Genomic DNA, 17542 nt, shown 5'->3' with positions numbered 1-17542 from the left:
TTTGTGAATTTGCTTGAACTGACTATACATAAAAGAGTTGTCTCAAATCTGCACATGGAAAAATTACTCAGTTGCCTTGTTACCCTGTCAAGTCCATGTTGGTAAAAGCAGAGCATGTGCCTAAGGACTTCACTGGATAAGATTTATTCAGCCTGTAATAAAGAATCATCATCATGTGGTAAAAAGAGAGTCTCAACCTCACACCAATAGCAATTTCTGTAGAATTCTGTCCTTCAGTTGTAAAATAAACCATAGGGAATTTACAAGGCACTTATTTCACATCTCCTAATATGTTCATACATAGGGGCCTCATCAGACTTACTGTCAGCTTCTCTTTCTGCAGTAACAGCTTAAGTCCTAGTTATTAATTCACAAGATTGGCAGACTGGATTTTCCTATGTATTTTAAGGGAAGGCCAATCAGTGATACCTGATTTGTAATTACACCCTGCAGGGAATTTGACTATTTAACAGTGAATTAAAAATATAATAATTTTTTAAAAGATAGTAAGTAGCAGAAATAAATCCTAGAGGATGAGGAATACAGTACAAGGTGTTTTAGTTGTATAAAACATATATCCAATAACAGCTTATTTCCATGTTTTCATGAACTTGAATGCTGTATTGTAAAGCTTCTATATTTTAAAATATACACAGTTCTAAGACTTAGAAAATAATTGTGCCAAAGAAAATAACTGCCAAAGGCTACCTCGAAAAGAAAATGTTGTACACATATTGAATTATTCTGGTGGTAACACCAGAATTAATTTGCTGCTAGAGTGAAAAAGGGTAACCGCAGACCTTGAACCATATATTTTACATGACAGTTCAACAGAGAGCTGTGAACAATCACAAAAAATGGCTTTCAGCTCAGGGACAGAAAGATCCACGAGTTTTCACCAGGATAACTTTTGAAGTCAGAGTAAGCCAGAACTCAAAGAGTGCTCCCAGTTGCTAAATAAAGTAGCTCATATTTAAAACTAGGACCTTCCCAGGCAAGCCAGCCTAACACTTACACCTCTAAGCCAATGATTCACTTTAACTGCTTCGAAGTTCAGTTCCTTTCCTATTGAAAATCCACTTCAGTTGCACATTTCATTGCAAAATCAAGATCCATTTCCCCAAGCCAGACCAGGTGCTTTTTCTGCAAAGACAATTCATCACTGAAACACAAACTTATTTAAAAAAAACACCCTCTTAACTAGCCAAAGAAGAGCATCTAGAACAGATGGGCAGTGTAATGTGAAATATCTATCACTGTGCAAACTGAATGAAAGGCACAGACACTTTCTGAGGTAGCCAGGAATAGACAAACAAATGTGAAGCACCATGTTCCATAAAACAGCTTTCAGAGCATTAGGGTATCCCTCTTTTCTTCTGTGTTAAGTCATATTCCTCATGGACTTGTAGACAATTTCCATACTTCCTTGACTGTCATAACCCATCCATAAAACCCAGCACAGAAAAGTCTTATCTGTTTCCTATTTCTTCAAATCAATGAGGTTTGGACTCGGAAGTTTTCTGTTGCTGTTTCGTTTGGTTTTGCTACAAGTTCTTCATGCATACTTGGCAACGGCTCACTCGTGTTCGAAGCTGCCCTGCTTTCAGAGTTTCTGAGGGAGGAGCACCGACAAACTGCTGGTTCTGCTCAACAGTTGTCAGCCAGAAGCTGTACTTGTTTGCAAAATAATGGCAGGTTCCTCTGGCGCCGTTGCATTCGATGAAAGGAGTAGCACGGAAATCTTCCAGGCAAGAGCCAGGTGAGACAAGGGACTGGCCTCCTCCTTCTGCACCAGCTGCTGTGTGCTGGAATGAAGATATTCATTCCGTGAGCTCCAAGCAAACAGAACAGATAATTGCACAGGGGACTCCTGGGGTCCTTGTGTTGCAGGGAACAAAATGGGGAACTCTATACGTTGCACCACAACTACCTTTTACTTGGGTACAGCCTATTGTTAAAGTACAAGAATACCAAACCTTGGCTGAATGTCTGTTTGGCCAAAGCATTATGGAAAAACAGCTTTTCACCTGCAAAGTGATACTCTTAAAAAACTGGGAGGTGATAAAGCTCCCTGTGCTGTCCTCAGGGTCTCCTTACAGTCACCACGTAGTGACTTAACAACAGTTAGCAAAAAATTAAAGCTACGGAGAAAACCACAGAGAGAGAGTTTAATGGGCAACTTCTGTGTTTAAAATAATTGTTTCTGATGGATTATAGCAGAGGTGGGCAAAATGAGGCCTGCCAGACCATTCTATCCGGCCTGCGGGGCCCCTAAAAAATTTAGAAAATTAATATTTAGCTGCCCCTGGCTGCCTCTCATGTAGCCCTCGATTGCTTGCCAAAACTCAGTAAGCGGCCCTCCGCCCACCCCTGGATTATAGTCTGCTTGCCAGTAATGTTCCTTTTTCTTCACCCCCACTGTAAACTACCAGCATGATTGAGAAGTTAGCTAAATGGCAGCAATCGGACCAAGGTTATTAGAGGTGCATATCAGATCGGCACAGATATAAGGAAAATTTACAGTTTCAGCAATTGCTTTTTTTGGCTAATGTGGCAAATAGATGCCTTGTGCATGTGCACCGCAGCATGCAGGCAGCGAGGAGCTCAGCCCAGCAGTGTGGAGACCAGCTGGGTTCAGCTGGTAAGTCTGTTGTGGTGGAAGGGGTGGGGGGATGGAAGGGGTGGGGAGAGGGGCAGATTGAGATCCCCATGGTGAGGGTGGGGCTGGGGCAGGATGGAGCTGCAATTGGCTTGTCTGTGGGTGGGGAGGGCAGCAGCTCCTGCTGCTGCTGCATACAACTCAGGAGGGCATGGGGGGGTGTGCCCCCGGATCTGCGCATGGGGCAAAGGTGGGCTGCTGCTGCAGGCTGGGGCCAGGGCAGCGCTGAGCTCTTCCCGGTGGTGAGGCTGAGCCAGGCTTCACTTGGGGCGGGTAGTGGTAGCACTGGGAGTGGGGGCTGGAGGGGCTATGGCAAATTTTGGGGTGGCTGCAGCCCCTTTCCCAGTGCCGCCACCACCCACCCCAAGTGCAGCCCGGTCTGGCCCCAGCCCGCATCAGCAGCCCACCCTCGCCCCACACAGATCCAGGAGTGCATGCCCCCATGTCCTCTTGGGGTGCATGCAGCAGTGGGAGCCACCGCCTGCAGCCCCTGGACAAGCCACTTGCGGCTCCATCCCATGCCCTGCCCCACCTCAGCTGGCCAGTGCCTGCTCCTGCCCCACTACCAATCCCTCCCTGACCATAAGGGCTTCAATCTGCCCCACACCCTCACCCCTTCCCTCCTTCCACCACAACAGACTTACCAGTCAGACATTGCTCTCCATGCTGCCAGGGTGCATGTCAGCAATCGGATCAGCATATATGATTCGTTAAAAATCAGGTATTGGCCCAAAAAAATCTCTTATCGGTGCACTCCTAAAGGTTAATCTAGACACGACATGCTAGTAATAAGCAAGAGACTCACAAGTTAGTGAATTGTGGACACTGTTTCTGATAGGCAATTTTTAAAACTAGCAAACACAACAGCATGATCAAAAAATGAACTGTCAATGTTAAACATGTTTTTTACAGCATAACTTTTTGCCTTAAAGAATACCTTTTCTTACCATGAGGAAAGAGTATCCAATCCAAAGGCTGCGCCAGCCAGCAGGGCACTGTGGAATGGTTATGTCCTGGCTATGGATGGCGATAGCCTGGGAAGGTGCTTCACATACTGAGCAACGACTGATGTATTGTGCAATCTGGAAACTGGTCACGGGCATCATGGGGATGGGAGCAGTGGTGGAGAGCCAGAAGGACTTGTCATTTCGACTGGCATAGTAGCACACTTCATTAATGTTACAGTAAATAAATGGCATGGTGCTGAAGCGAGGCAAACAGGAGCCAGCAAAACCTGGGGGAAGGGGAAATTCACGTCAGGCACCTGCCAAAATGCTAGAACTCATAAAGAATAAGCACATGACAAGTATCAGTGTATATGACCCAGACACGGGTTGAATTCACACCCACCAAAATCCCCCATGACGTCAATGGCAGTTGTACAGTACATACTGAAGAACAGAAACTGGCCTGCATTGTTTGACTCAGACTTACCAAGGTCCTGGTTATGCGCCTTTTCCTGCCCCTCCACGTATAACAAGCTGTAACCATCCCAGAGCTTATTCATTCCTATTGGGCATGGTGGGATCTGTTCTGACTGACTGTGTTTCACTAAAGTGTATCCAACGCTTATGCTCCGACCAGGCATTCCAGGCAAACCGATAGGGCCGGGCTTTCCAGAGACACCTGGGAGATAAAGACATGGCAACTTAACAATAGCTGATATGCAAGTTAGCCGAGTCTGTATTAGCTCTGTGTTCTGACATTTGCCGCTTGACTAGCTTGGTGAAATAGACTTGTTGGAATTTGCCTAGCTGCAACCATTGTACCTAGGTAAACACAATTACATATCAAAGTTGACCTGCACTGTAGAGCACTGATTACTCTTAGAATCTAATTCATAAGTCCACCTTGTCTTTCAGTCTGTGGACCTCAAAGCACCATGCAAGCACTGATTAACTTTCACAGCAGTACCCCATATGATGGTATTCCCACAATGCAGAATAGTTAAGCAGTGTGTTCAAAGTTGTGCAGCAAGTCTATGGCAGCACCGGGGGCAAAACCCACACCTCCCAACTCAGGAAAGCACCAAGATACACCTCTCATCCAGCACCAACCATCTTTCTTCTATTTTGCCCCTTTAAGTTCCACAACAAATGCCATACCCCTGTCCTTCCAAATCTTACTAACTACCTTGTCCAGGAAGCATTGCAGTCCATAACTGCACCTACTGAAACATCAGCAGCAACAGACAGCAATGACTTACCAAAGAGGGAGGTGCTCACTCCTACCTGCCTCACCCAAGACGAAACATACCCCAGTTCAGACAAGACATAATCTCGGGTACCACTTGGGACCTCTCTAAGTCAATGCTGAAATTATGTGATGTTTATGGCCTGGAGTGACAACCCAACAGTAGGGAAAATCCAGCCTAAGAAACCTAACTGCTTGATCTTTCAGTATCTTCCATGCCCTCAAAGAAAAGAATAAAGTTACCTTCATATCCCTGTTGTCCTGGGATACCTGGAGATCCTGGATCTCCAACTATGCCGTGTGGTCCAGATAAACCATCACGTCCTTTCAGACCAGATCTGCCTGGCAAACCTTTTGGACCTAAAATTAAAGATAATCACTATTAATGCTGTTTCTCATACCAAAGCCCTTGCTCCCGGAATCAGAAGAGAAATGTCTCATGAATATCAGGGCTTAACAGTGATTCTATAAGCACGTCTATAAGCCCTAGCCCTCACAGGGATCATCTGTGGTGGGCCAAGATGGCAGCACACAGAACTGGGTCAGGCTTAACCTATAATGGGTTTTTGAGTGTGAAGCCAGATCAGGACTGAGCTTTCAGGTCTGGATTTGATGGAAGTGGAATTTCATAACCTACTCTCAGTCTCTACATTTCTGCAATTGCAGGCAGAGGAAAGATTATTCAGTCTCACAAGGATGTCATCAATTGAGGCTCAAATCTTGTAGAAATGGCTGTCCTTATTTGATTCCAGTCATACTCAAGCTAGGGCTGTCCAATGATTTAAAAATTTGATTGTGATTAGTTGCACGATTAAAAAAATTAGTTGCAATTAATAGTGATTTTAATTGCACATCTAAAAACTCAGAATTATATACAGAAAAACTCAAAATTATGCAAAATTATGCAGGCTCTTTGTATGGTTAGGGGTGGGAGTGGGGTGTGGGGCTGTGGGTGTGTAGGTGGGGTTTGGAGCCTGGGGAGCAGGGGTCCCTGCAGGGGGGTCAGAGCCCAGGGAGGGGGGACCCTCACCCACCCTGGCAGGATGTGGGATACTGAGAGTCAGGAGTGAGGGGCAGCAGTAGGGCTAAGGGGGGTGGGCTGTGGCTTGGGAGTCAGGGGCAAGGGCAGAGCACAGGCCTCCCCAACCATATTATCCCACCCGCAGGTGTCTTCTTTTTTGAAATGGAAATATAGTAACTCTACAGGAATGCACCCTAGTGGCATGTAGAGCAGCGCCCAGCAAGATAAGTTGGAGCAGACAGACTGAGGCCCCCACAGTGAGGGAGGGAGTGGGACAATGGCAGGGGTGAATGGGACCCTGGGGCTGGGGCGAGTCATGGGATGGAGCTGCAGGGGGCTCATCCAGGGGTGTATGGGGGGGGCAGCTACCCACCACTGTGTGCACCCCCGGGTGGCATTGGGGACATGTGCCCCCTCCATTTGTGTTCAGGGCAGAGGAGGGCTGCCTGCTATGGACTGGAGCTCTGTGCCCTGCTGTGTTTGCTCCAGGAGCTGCACATCCTCTGCCTGCCTGGTGGCAGGAGGCACAACATAGCATCGTGCAGCTCCCGGGGCAAAGGCAGCATGGCGCAGAGCCCCAGCCTGCAGCTCATCTCTGCCCCACATACAAATCTGGGGAGCACATGTGCCCCATGCCTCCCCTGGGGGTGTGCGCAGTGGCAGAGAGCAGCCCCCCACCCCTGGATGAGACTCTCACGGCTCTGTCCCACAACCCATCTCGGCCCTGGCCCCTGCCCCAGGGTCCCATTCGCCCCAGCCCGTCCCACTCCTCCTCTCACCATGGGGGCCTTGATCTGCTGCCCCTGCCCCTTCCTTCTACTCCACCCCTTCCCTTCCACAGACTTATCTGCTCAGCACTGTTCCACATGCCACCGGGCTGCATTCCTGGCTGCATGCATGCTGTGGCTATGTGCCTGCACACAGAGTCTTCATATGGCACCAACATAATTGGTGCATCTCTAGTGCACGCGTGTGTATGCATGCATGCACGCGCCCCGCCCCACCCGGCTGTAGCAACCCGGAGTCCACACTGCCCTGCGGCTCCTCTTCACTGCCACTGCTACGCCACTGGGCAGCCCAGAGGCAGTGGTGATGGTAGCAGAGAGGAGACGGGTGCGGGCTCCAAAAGCACATGCGTGATTAATGCATTAAAAAAGTTAACACTTTAATTGGTTCTTGCGTTAATCATGCACATTAACTGCGATTAATTGACAGCCTTAATTCAAACCAGAAATAGATTTCTCTTCCAACTCCGGACCTCACCTGATCTAAATTATATAATGGCAGGTTTGGATCCAAGGATTCAAATCCACTTCCCTCTCCCACCTCCCCTGACTTCAGTGGGATGAAACATTGGAGAGTTTGGTTTTGGTCACTCTCCCTAAAACAGTAGCTCTGCACTTTAGAACAGGATGCAAGAGCACACACAGATACCGACTGGGACTCTAAGATTTGCACAGTGTATTCACATATGCAACCAAGTTCTAATTATTTTCTTAATTGATCACATCAAGGTAGGAAGTCTCAGCATTTCACTGGTGCGTGACCTGGTCCTACATTCGCTGAAGTTAATGGTAAAATTCCTATGAACAGCAACAATGCAAAGTTCAGTCCCTTAAGCACTGTTACAGTATTTCACATTGACACAATCTCAATATAGTTCTTACTGGTGAATAATTCTCAGATTAATTAGATCCATTGGCTTCTGAACTGAAATCATGCAAGCAGCATCACAAATTGAATTTTTTAATTCCAGGAACCTAATGCAAAAAGTGCTACAACACCACGAAAAATAAATTAACGAAAATACTTCCTACCTAATATTGATTTTTTTTAACAACATCAGCATGCATTTGCTGTGATTGTTTCTACTACAAAACTTCTCAAGAGAAGCCTTTGAATCTTGATTGCAACATTTACAAAGCTACTTCCTGTTTACAGAAGCCCAGTGTTTCAGTGTCCCTTACTTGAATGCGGCATGCTTTACCTTGCTTCCCAAGTGGTCCCTGAAACCCAGGATCTCCAGCAAAACCGGGGACACCATCAATCCCAGGCAGACCTATTATACCAGGGGGAACTACAACTTCTTCTGGCTTTGGTGTTAGGCCTGGAGCACCAGGTAGACCTGGGGGACCTGCAGACATCATAAATAACACTGTAAACATCCCACATAAAATGTACAATTACGATGATTTACTGGCACAATAAATTGAGAATGCCCTGTTCAGGTGATGTTCACATTAAGTGTTCGTTCTTTACTGAAGTTTCCAAAAGTTCCAACCCTTCCTGTATATTTCTTGAATGTATGTACTTTTGCCACAAAACAAAGATAGTTGGGGATCTGGGGAAGTAACAGCAGAAATCTCTCGTAGAGGGAAAGATTCAAACACAGAGAGCTACAATTTCTGCAAAGAGTTGTCTCAGAAGAACAAAATAGTTGTCCGTATTAAGTATCCTAGCCCCAAGCTCCCACAAAGCTGAGTATTGGGCCCCATCTCCACTCGGTGCTAACAAAAAAGCTCCAACTTTTTAGTTGGATTCACCCAAAACCACAGAAACCATCCAGAAGGCGCCCTCCCTCCCACCTTTTCAAACTATTTACTTTGCAGCACAGCTCTCAGATTCCTCTTGTACTTACCTCGACGGCCAGTGTCACCTTTCAGCCCAGGGTGACCAGCATCCCCTGGAAACCCATCTTTCCCTGGCATCCCCATAAAACCTGGCTCTCCCTGGGCACCTGTGGAGATAAAAGCATAAGAGAACCCTGAACACTAACCTTGGCCCTCTTAGTCCTGGTTGTTAGAGACATATTGGTGGAAACTCCCTCTAGGCACAGGGTCCACTGACTGCCAGGTCAGCCCCTGCTTTGCAAAGAGCCTCCGCTGCCCCAGCACTAATGGGATACAGAATCATACAATCATAGGAAATTAGGGTTGGAAGGGACCTCAGGTCACCTAGTCCAACCCCTTGCTCAAAGCAGGACCGGCCCCAACTATATCATCCCAGTCAAGGCTTTCTCTGCCTGGGTCTTAAAAACCTCCAAGGATGAAGATTCCACAACCTCTCTGGGTTGCCTTCTCCAGTGTTTTACTAACCTCCTAGTAAGCACGTTTTTTTTCTCATATCCAACCTAAACTTTCCTTGCTGCAACTTGAAACCACTGCTCCTGTTCTGTCATCTGCCACCACTTAGGACAGTCTAGCTCCATCCTCTTTGTAACCACCTTTCAGGCAGCTGAAGGACGTTAGCAAATCCCCTTCGTCCTCACTTCTCTTGCACTTGATCTGAATACTTGCAAACATTATTTCCTCCCTTGCCAACATTCCCTTGGAGGGGCGCTGGGAAGGATGCAGTTTCCTCAGGTGCAACCCTTTCCATTCACAGCACCAAGGATGCTGTGGGTCTTCCCTGTGAAGGGTCTTCCCTGTGGTGGTGACCTCCAGAAGACCCTCTGTCCTGCACTGACCCTTCTCTCCCAGGTCCTGAGTTGGTTTCCTTGAAGCCATTTTATTACAGCCTCTTGACTGCAGCCATCCTTTCAGACCTCTCCAATGTAAATCGGAGGAAAGGTGAAGTGCTTCCCACAGTGACCCAGTGCTGACCCATTGCCTCCCACAGACCTATCAGTGTCCACCATCTCGTGGATCCCCCAGATCCATGACATGACCTCAGCAAGTCCCAGAGGATGTGCGAACAAAGTGGAACCACACTGTGGATGCAACATGCCCTGCAAGGTAGTGCTTTCCAGAGCTTTGGCCTAATTTTGTTCCACTTAATAAAGTTAAGGGCAAAACTCCCATTGCCTTAGGCTGGCTCCAAGTGCTTTGAAAAATACCACCTTTAACAGTCACAGATTAGAAGACAAGTCTTCATGCTCACACATCCACATCTAACCCATATATTCATAGCATTTATGGTCATGATCCAGCAGCTCTTTGCACTAGCAAGGGATACCTTCAGTACTGTACAGCAGTGGTCAGCAACCTTTTTCAGGCTGTGGGCTGGAATGGCACCGTTTAGGTCAGAGGTGGGGGGAGAGGGGTGCTAGGACCCACCTGTTGCCACTGCTTGTCCCCACAATGGCAGGGGAAAGTGACTGCTGCCAACCCCCCCCATATCTGCAGGTTGGATGAAATGGCTACATTTGTCTGCAGGCTGCTGACCTCCGCTACAGACAGTTAAAGAAAGCTTACCTTTGAGTCCTGAAGCTCCTGGGATTCCAACTGGCCCAGGAAGCCCCATGTCACCTTTTGGGCCTGGCAAACCAGAAACACCAGGGACACCTGGAATGCCTGTATCACCTTGATCAGAGGCTGGGCCAGGAGGTCCTGGGGGGCCAGGGGGGCCAGGAAGACCTAGAGACAAACAAGTCAACATGATCACTCCTCTAGCACACAACGTACTACCATTAGCCTCCACCACTGACCTCAGGAAATTGTCCTTTGTTCATTAATTGCGAGTGCCTGTCATCAGATGGGTTTCCCGGCTTATGGATGTGCTAAAGCAGGGGTGGGCAAAATGCGGCCCGCGAGCCAGATGCGGCTTGCCAGGCCATTCTATCTGGCCTGTGGGGCCCCAACAAATTTAGAAAATTAATATTTATCTGCCCCTGGCTGCCTGTCATGCGGTCAATGGCTTACCAAAACTCAGTAAGCAGCCCTCCACCTGAAATAATTGCCCACCTCTGTGCTAAAGGAACCAAAAATATATGTCTCCTCCCTCAGAACATTCAGCTCACCAGGCCCAGCAGGAACTTTGCTCCTCTGTGTTCTGGGTCAAGCCCTTACTTCTTTCAGTTCTTCATCACAAGGGTGTGTGGAAAGGGGAGGGAGGGGAACAGGGAAGGGCATCTCATTTCTTCACGCTGTGACAGCTGGTGAATCAGAATATGTGCAATGAGGGCAAGAACCACCTTTGTGTTCTTTGTTTGTAAAGGACCAAGCACAACGGAGGCATGCAGTATATGACTAGGGATCTCAGATGCATCCAGTGCTAATGCTAATAATGGCAGCAAGACAGAATCCCAATACAATAGTTAATTCACTGCAATATTATTGTTTAATCCATATCACTTACTTTATACATAGACATGACTTGTCATCCAGAAGCAAAGTGCTTTATGGAGGTGAATAAGCATCCCCATAAATTACAGCTGGGGTAACTGAGGCATAGAAAGGTAAGTGACTAAGCCCTGGTCAGTGGCAGAGCCAGGAACAGAACCCAGACCCCTTGATTCTCAAGCCCTGCTCTAAACACCAGGGGCACTTATACACATGCATGGAGGCTGCTCCAATGTGCTGTAATTACCGCATGTTGGAGCAAACTCAATTAATTGAGTCTGCTGGAGCATAGTAATTACTGCCTCCGTATCACGTGTATCAACATCCGCATGCTGAAAAATGGCGGCGGGGGCACTTTAACTAAAGCTCATTCGGCGAGCTTTAGTTAAAATGCCCCTGCTGCAATTATTCAGCATGGGGATGCTAACACATGATGCTCCAAGCACTTTAATTAGAGCAGCTTCGGGAGCTGCGCTAATAAAAGCTGTCTCCCTCTCCCCTACACGTCCCGAAGCACGTGTATAAATGCCCCAGCTCATAAGATTGACTGCTCATAAAGCCAGTTTTCCTTTCCAAGTTCTTCCTAGGATGCACATGGAAGACTGGAAGTCAACCTTGGTCTTCATATGGCTAGAGTACAAAACACAAATGAACTGCAGCAGAGAGGCCTCAATCTCCATACCTGGACTCCCACTGACTCCAGGACGGCCAGGATCACCCCGTCTCCCAGGTATGTCAGAAGGAATAGAGATGCCAAGAGCTCCTGGTAGACCAGGCAGCCCCACAGGGCCAGGTGGACCTAGAATCACAAAGGAACACTAAGAACCAAACAGTGATTGTGGCTCTATCGCAGTGGTTCTCAACCATTTTTAGACTCAAGGCACCCCTCTAACTTTTGTGAATTGAGCGGCACCCCGTTTCAAAAACTAACTTATGTATTACAGAGTTTACCTCCTTGCAGAGGCATCAGGCAGTGGGGTTAGGGCAGTAGCTAAGCAGGGAAAACCTAAGCCTGCTTATCTCCTCACACCTCACTTATCCCTCCACACTTCCTGAGACACCCTTCAAAATATCTGCATCCCAGGGTACCCTGGCATGCTGGTAGAGAATCACTGCTCTACACTAATCATCAGAGATTGTCTGTGTGAATGGTGCAAAATTTATACTGATAGGATTAGTGCCTGTTGGATGTTATCCTAAAAAAATAAGGAAAACCCCATCCCTCTTCATACCCCACTCCCCTTCCCTCAGAAAAGAACACAGCATTTTTTTTATTTGGGAGGATGAAAAGACAACTATAAAAGCTATAAAAACTATTTCATCAGTGATTTTTCACTTATTAGACTCACGTCCATTTACAAAACAACGGGTCCATCTCTATGACTCCTTGTTAAACTGCACTGACCCTATTCGCCCCAAGTCTTTGTATACTCCATCAGACATTATAGTGCATCTGCTTCTAGGACTGTTACTATTTACCCATGTCTCCTGAGGATCCTTTCAGCCCAGGGAGTCCTGGAGCTCCTATGCCAGTTCCTGGAGGACCTTCTTCACCCTTGGGACCTGGAAGTCCTGCAGGGCCTTGCAATCCAGGTTCACTTAAGCCTAATCAAACACATTTAAAGATGACAAAGAGGCCGATTAGGACAGTTTCATGAAAGTTAGATTAATACACTTTGATACATTAAGATTAATATAACGCCTTCTTGCGGTTAAGATACAGATTTTTCCATTCATCCCTCTGCTTCCTGGACTTAAGAGAAATTGCTGGGCTGAATCTGGCCTCTCATATGCTGCTCTAGCTGTGTACTGTGGCTACAAGAAGCCATGCAGGAGTTAGTAGGGAAGTTCCTCTGCAAATGAGCAGCATGGAGAATGTTGCTTCCCTTTCAAGCCCTGGCACATAGCCCATAAGCATGTGCCCGTAAGCAGCTGGCGAGAATTGTGGGCTGCACTGAAGCCCGCAGCCAGCCAGCCAAAGAGCCCTTTGCTTCCCCTTCACCTGTGCTGTGCCTCTGAGAAGGGACAATACAGAATGGTACCCGCTGGCTTGGGGCTCAAAATGGAGGGATTATCTGGCAGGTTCACACAGAAGCCTGAGCTGTAGTAGGACAGAAGTTCCTGGGCAGAGCTGTAAGGAGATGCTTATACTACAGGATCCGACAGCAGCCTACACCAAACTAGTCTCTCAGTTCTCAAAAGAAATGGAACTCAAGGGGCAAATGGAAAGTCATGTTAAGAAAATGCTTCCGAAAATACAGCAAATGATGTAAATCAGGGAAACACTGAGCACACAAGCATGTGGTTTTACAAAATAGGATTTTGTATTCAGTCTTAATACTGTTTTGTACTGTCATAGTAGGGTTGGAGTGTTGTAGTTTTGGTGGTCCAGGAAATGTAAAAAAAAAAGGATTTTTTATGGCACCTTTACTGGACCAGCTGCATAATTGTGGAGAACAGCTGGATAAGCTTTTGGGTGATCAATGCACCTCTAATGCTAATCCTAATCCTGTTACTTTTTATGAGTAATCTCTGTCACTTCTACTGCCATCATGAGTGAGGGCTACAGGAACAGGCCTTATACAGGGGAATCTATGAGTATCAAGTCATTTTTTAACTCCAAACCAAATCAAATATCTGGCCATTGCTTTAGTAAAATCAGAACAACAGATATACAGATGGAAAAGACCTATCATTTCATTAAATCAACTGTCTGGCTGCGACAGAACTCTTTAGGAGTTCAGGCAAAATCTAGAAATCCATCTAAATGGCACCTGCCAAAAGGCCATTGAGTTTATTGTTTTCATACATTTTACGTGTGAAATCCCACCAACTCTAGTATTAAAATTGTATCGCTGAAACAGAATTTGATTACAAGCATTTAGTAAGAATACTCACACTAGCTGCAAAATATGATTTATTCCTTACTTCATTTAATTCCAGCATGACTAAAATGGACCTATTTGGTGACAAAATGGGTGTATCTACACATGCAATTAGCACAGAAAAATAAACTCTGGTGCAGTTTGCACTGGAGTCAGCAGCTCCAGGGCACAACGTCAGCATGTGCACCTGGGACCACAGCAGTTTGAGCAGGGGCAGAGCAGCCTGAGGCTGTCAGGGAGCCTGGGGAGGCCAGCCCCATATACCAAGTGGTAGCGCTGGGCAGCAGAGAGCATGGCTGGGGCACAAGTTGGGTACAGTGCAGGGCTAGCCAGCAGGCAGCCTCTGCACTGTAGCACTCTTGTGCCCCAGCCAACCCTAGTCACCATTTACATGTGTACTGCAGTGGCATAAATTACTCCACTGTAGGATAGTATTTGTCGCAGACAGTACTTATGTCAGGCTTAATTTATAAGCACACGTGTAGATAGTGACACTTCACTGCTGAGCTACTTAGTGAACTCCGCAGTAAAGCGCACATGTAGATGCACCCACTGTGTAATCACACAAATCCCATTACTCTTAAACCAGCACATGCATTACTCCAGAAGTTTCTTTGGACAAAGCCTTTCTTTACCTGGTGTTCCAGGTGACCCTTTTGTGCCTGGCAATCCGTTCAGACCATTTAAGCCTGGAAATCCAGGAAAACCTGAGGAGACATTATCAAAGCTTGAATGGCTAGTTAATAGCAAGTAGCATGTAAACAGCATCTCTAAGTGGATTAAAATATCTAAAACTCAGGAACTATACACATATGTAAAGTTTTAGCAACTTAATACATGCTTCATATTTTTTGAAGAAGGTAAGATTTTCCTTTAGACAGGTCACATTAATGCAAACTTCTCTTGTTGGTTCTTGTAATTATAGCTTTTGCCAGCAACCAAACCCTATTTATGGAGCCAGACCACAAAGCCATCAAGTGCCTCTCCTTTTTCAAACGTGACTCTTAGAACGTTGAGCAGCTGGAGCCTGCACTGATACTGCCAAGAAATGGGCTGCAGGCTCAGCTGGCCCAAGTACTGTGGGCTGCTACTTGGCTGTCTGTTGTATCAAATTCAGCCAACAAGTGGCTTTGTGAGCTGGCATTTTTCCTTCTGATTGCAGACTCAAACAAAGATGTACCTTTTGGCCCCACAACCCCAAGAAGTCCGATGAATCCTACAGAACCAGGTTGCCCTGGAAGACCTGGAAGGCCTGTGTTTCCTCTCAGCCCAGCATTTCCAGGGATTCCTAAAAGACAAGCAACAAAATGGCATGGGACAGACTCTCTCATATGTGCACACTGGACAACTGTCCTTTATGTTTTGCACAACCTGGTGTGCTCATGTAGTAATGCAATTTATTTCAGCTTTTGACGGTGGGGAGAGAAATCAACATTTTATGTAAAAAACTGACACTTTTTGTGGAAAAAGTTTATGTCATTGAAAGCTCCATTTCTTGTCACAAAATTTTAATGAAAAAATTGAGACCAGCTAGGGCCAGACTTAGGCAGCTAGGGGGAGGCTACTGAAAGTTGGAGACTATAGGTAACTTCATAGACGTTTCAACCTCAGAGGCAGTTCAGACTCTGGATAATGTCATGACAGCTATAACTGACATTTCCCCTCCCCGCTTTCCTTATGGCTGCACCTTTTGGGCTATGCCTTGCAGGAGTCCTAATAAAATATCAGCCCTTCTGTACATCTATTACTAAAGAACATGGCTCCACATTTCAGATGAGGAATAGAGGGAAATAAAGAGTGTCACATGATATGGGATCTTATGTATTTTTGATGACACCTCTACTACAGTGAGGCAGCCAGCCCTATCACAGGTGAGGTGAAGAGAGAGAAGGTAACAAATAATGCTATGCACTCTGTGGTACCTGGTGGTCCTTGAAGGCCAAGGTCCCCTGGGACTCCTTTAAGCCCATTCGTTCCAGTGCTTCCTGGGTATCCTGGTTCTCCCTTTGGTCCTTCTTTCCCTCTTTCACCTTGAAATAAATGAGAATAATTCACATTAGACAATAACATAATGTTAATATAATATGTTAATATAAAGAGTTAATATAAATACATCAGCTCTTTTAATTATGGATCTGGCATAAACTAACATCTTTCTTAGTGTGGGGCATGACAGACAAGATTAGTATCTGGCTATTTTTGTGGGGAGTTTATTTTTCCAGGCTCATGGCTGGCCCAGCTTCTAGATCACACATCTCTCAGCTGCAGGAAAAGATCATACTTGATTCTGGCTTTCAGACAGAAGACTTGCAAACTTGTGCATTTCTGCTCAGGGTTAAACCCTCAAGCTTTTTTCCCCCAAATCCACAATAATTACCTTACCTGGAAATCCAGGATTCCCTCGTTCTCCTTTAGCTCCTGGTTCACCTGGAATTCCAAGTGACTCCCCTCGATCACCTGGGGAAAGGCAAAGAGATGATGTATTTTTGTCAGGCCTCCACTGTGCTGACAGATCATTTCATAATTAAACCCTTCATTCTTCAATTGTAGTCTTATGGGGTTACTCAAACCTCTACTCCTCAAAATACCAGGTCAATTTCACTTACTCAACACGGACAAGCTAAATTGCATGCCTAGGAGAGAGAAAATCCTTTTTTCATTGGCTTTAGATTCAAAACTGCAATGCTTCAGCAAGATAAACATTCAGCGTGGGGAATTATTATGGTTTATAACTCCAAAACTGCCCTTCAGTTCTGTAGTTCTTGATTACGTAGAGATTTGGGCACCTCTTGTGCTGTTACACATGTTTTAGAGAGAAGTGCTATGGACAAGATTTTCAAAGAAACATAAGGTGTTTAGGTATCAAATTCCCCCTGAATATCCCACTGAAGTCACAAGCTTAATTCAGCTGAAAATCTCAGCCTGCACACCTATGCAAGCAGGTAGGTTTTTAATATAAAGAATACCACATGTTGGCACCACAAAGTTATGTGGATTAATTCATACATCTGTAACTTCATTAAAGTTTTTGTTTTTGTTAACTATTGCAAAGGTTTTCCTCACTGTACGGTGTTATTACCACAAGCAGAGCTGAGGACATTTGAAAAGCTCTTCCCCAGTCTGCATGGACTTTTAGTGAACTAAATAAAAGCGGGGAGAAGGGATACACAGAGCAGGTTTCAATACAGAAGATTTCTGGTGAGCAGTGACTGGACCACCCAAACTGTATTTTAAGGCATATCCCCTCTTTGGTATGAGAGATGCTTGGAAAATGTACATCCAAGCAAGCAAAAAAATTGCAAATATTTGTCATGCTCTCCCCCTTGGTTCTCTTTCACGCTATGGCCTGTGTTGGGTTGTTCCCTTGGAAGAGGCGTGAAATTTAGCGTGCAACTTCTTACCCTTCGGTCCAATGGAGCCAGTAGTCCCTGGGAATCCTGGTGCTCCCGAGATACCCTCTGAACCCTGATAAAAACCATAACATTGTTTGCTTATGCTCATTCTTACAGCCTGCAACTTGGGTGCTGTAGGGTAATACTGAAGTAACATACATTTATTTAGGGAAAAATGACAATCCCACCTTTCATTTATCAGTATCAGCTCTTTCCAGAAGAGAGCTGATTTTGCTGATAATGTGATTCTGGAAGCAGAAACAAGCAGAACACAGGGGTTTTTCTAGGTGCACTTAGAGAAAATGATGCATACTTACACTTTCCCCAGGCAT

At 45.9% G+C, this 17542-nt stretch overlaps 1 protein-coding gene across 4 annotated transcripts in view; it reads right to left on the bottom strand.

The window, feature by feature from the left end:
• Nucleotides 1-119: 119 nt before the first annotated feature.
• Nucleotides 120-17542, bottom strand: part of COL4A6 (collagen type IV alpha 6 chain) — a 187939-nt gene continuing 170516 nt past the window's right edge. For all 4 annotated transcript variants that reach the window (XM_014524635.2, XM_014524636.2, XM_014524637.2 and 1 more), the window contains 15 exons: nucleotides 17528-17542; nucleotides 17220-17283; nucleotides 16201-16275; nucleotides 15741-15848; nucleotides 14999-15106; nucleotides 14454-14525; nucleotides 12413-12538; nucleotides 11616-11732; nucleotides 10067-10228; nucleotides 8512-8610; nucleotides 7861-8007; nucleotides 5096-5212; nucleotides 4094-4285; nucleotides 3607-3893; nucleotides 120-1805 (listed from right to left, as the gene is read on the bottom strand). In XM_014524635.2, coding sequence (XP_014380121.1) covers nucleotides 1545-1805; nucleotides 3607-3893; nucleotides 4094-4285; nucleotides 5096-5212; nucleotides 7861-8007; nucleotides 8512-8610; nucleotides 10067-10228; nucleotides 11616-11732; nucleotides 12413-12538; nucleotides 14454-14525; nucleotides 14999-15106; nucleotides 15741-15848; nucleotides 16201-16275; nucleotides 17220-17283; nucleotides 17528-17542 — 1950 coding nt within the window. In that variant the 3' untranslated portion in view covers nucleotides 120-1544. The remainder of the gene's footprint in view (nucleotides 1806-3606; nucleotides 3894-4093; nucleotides 4286-5095; nucleotides 5213-7860; nucleotides 8008-8511; nucleotides 8611-10066; nucleotides 10229-11615; nucleotides 11733-12412; nucleotides 12539-14453; nucleotides 14526-14998; nucleotides 15107-15740; nucleotides 15849-16200; nucleotides 16276-17219; nucleotides 17284-17527) is intronic.

This window comes from Alligator sinensis, unplaced genomic scaffold (assembly GCF_000455745.1).
Source record: "Alligator sinensis unplaced genomic scaffold, ASM45574v1 scaffold646_1, whole genome shotgun sequence".
NCBI lineage: Eukaryota > Metazoa > Chordata > Crocodylia > Alligatoridae > Alligator > Alligator sinensis.
The sequence above is the reverse complement of the archived record's forward strand: the minus strand, read 5'-3'. Positions and strand labels throughout refer to the sequence as shown.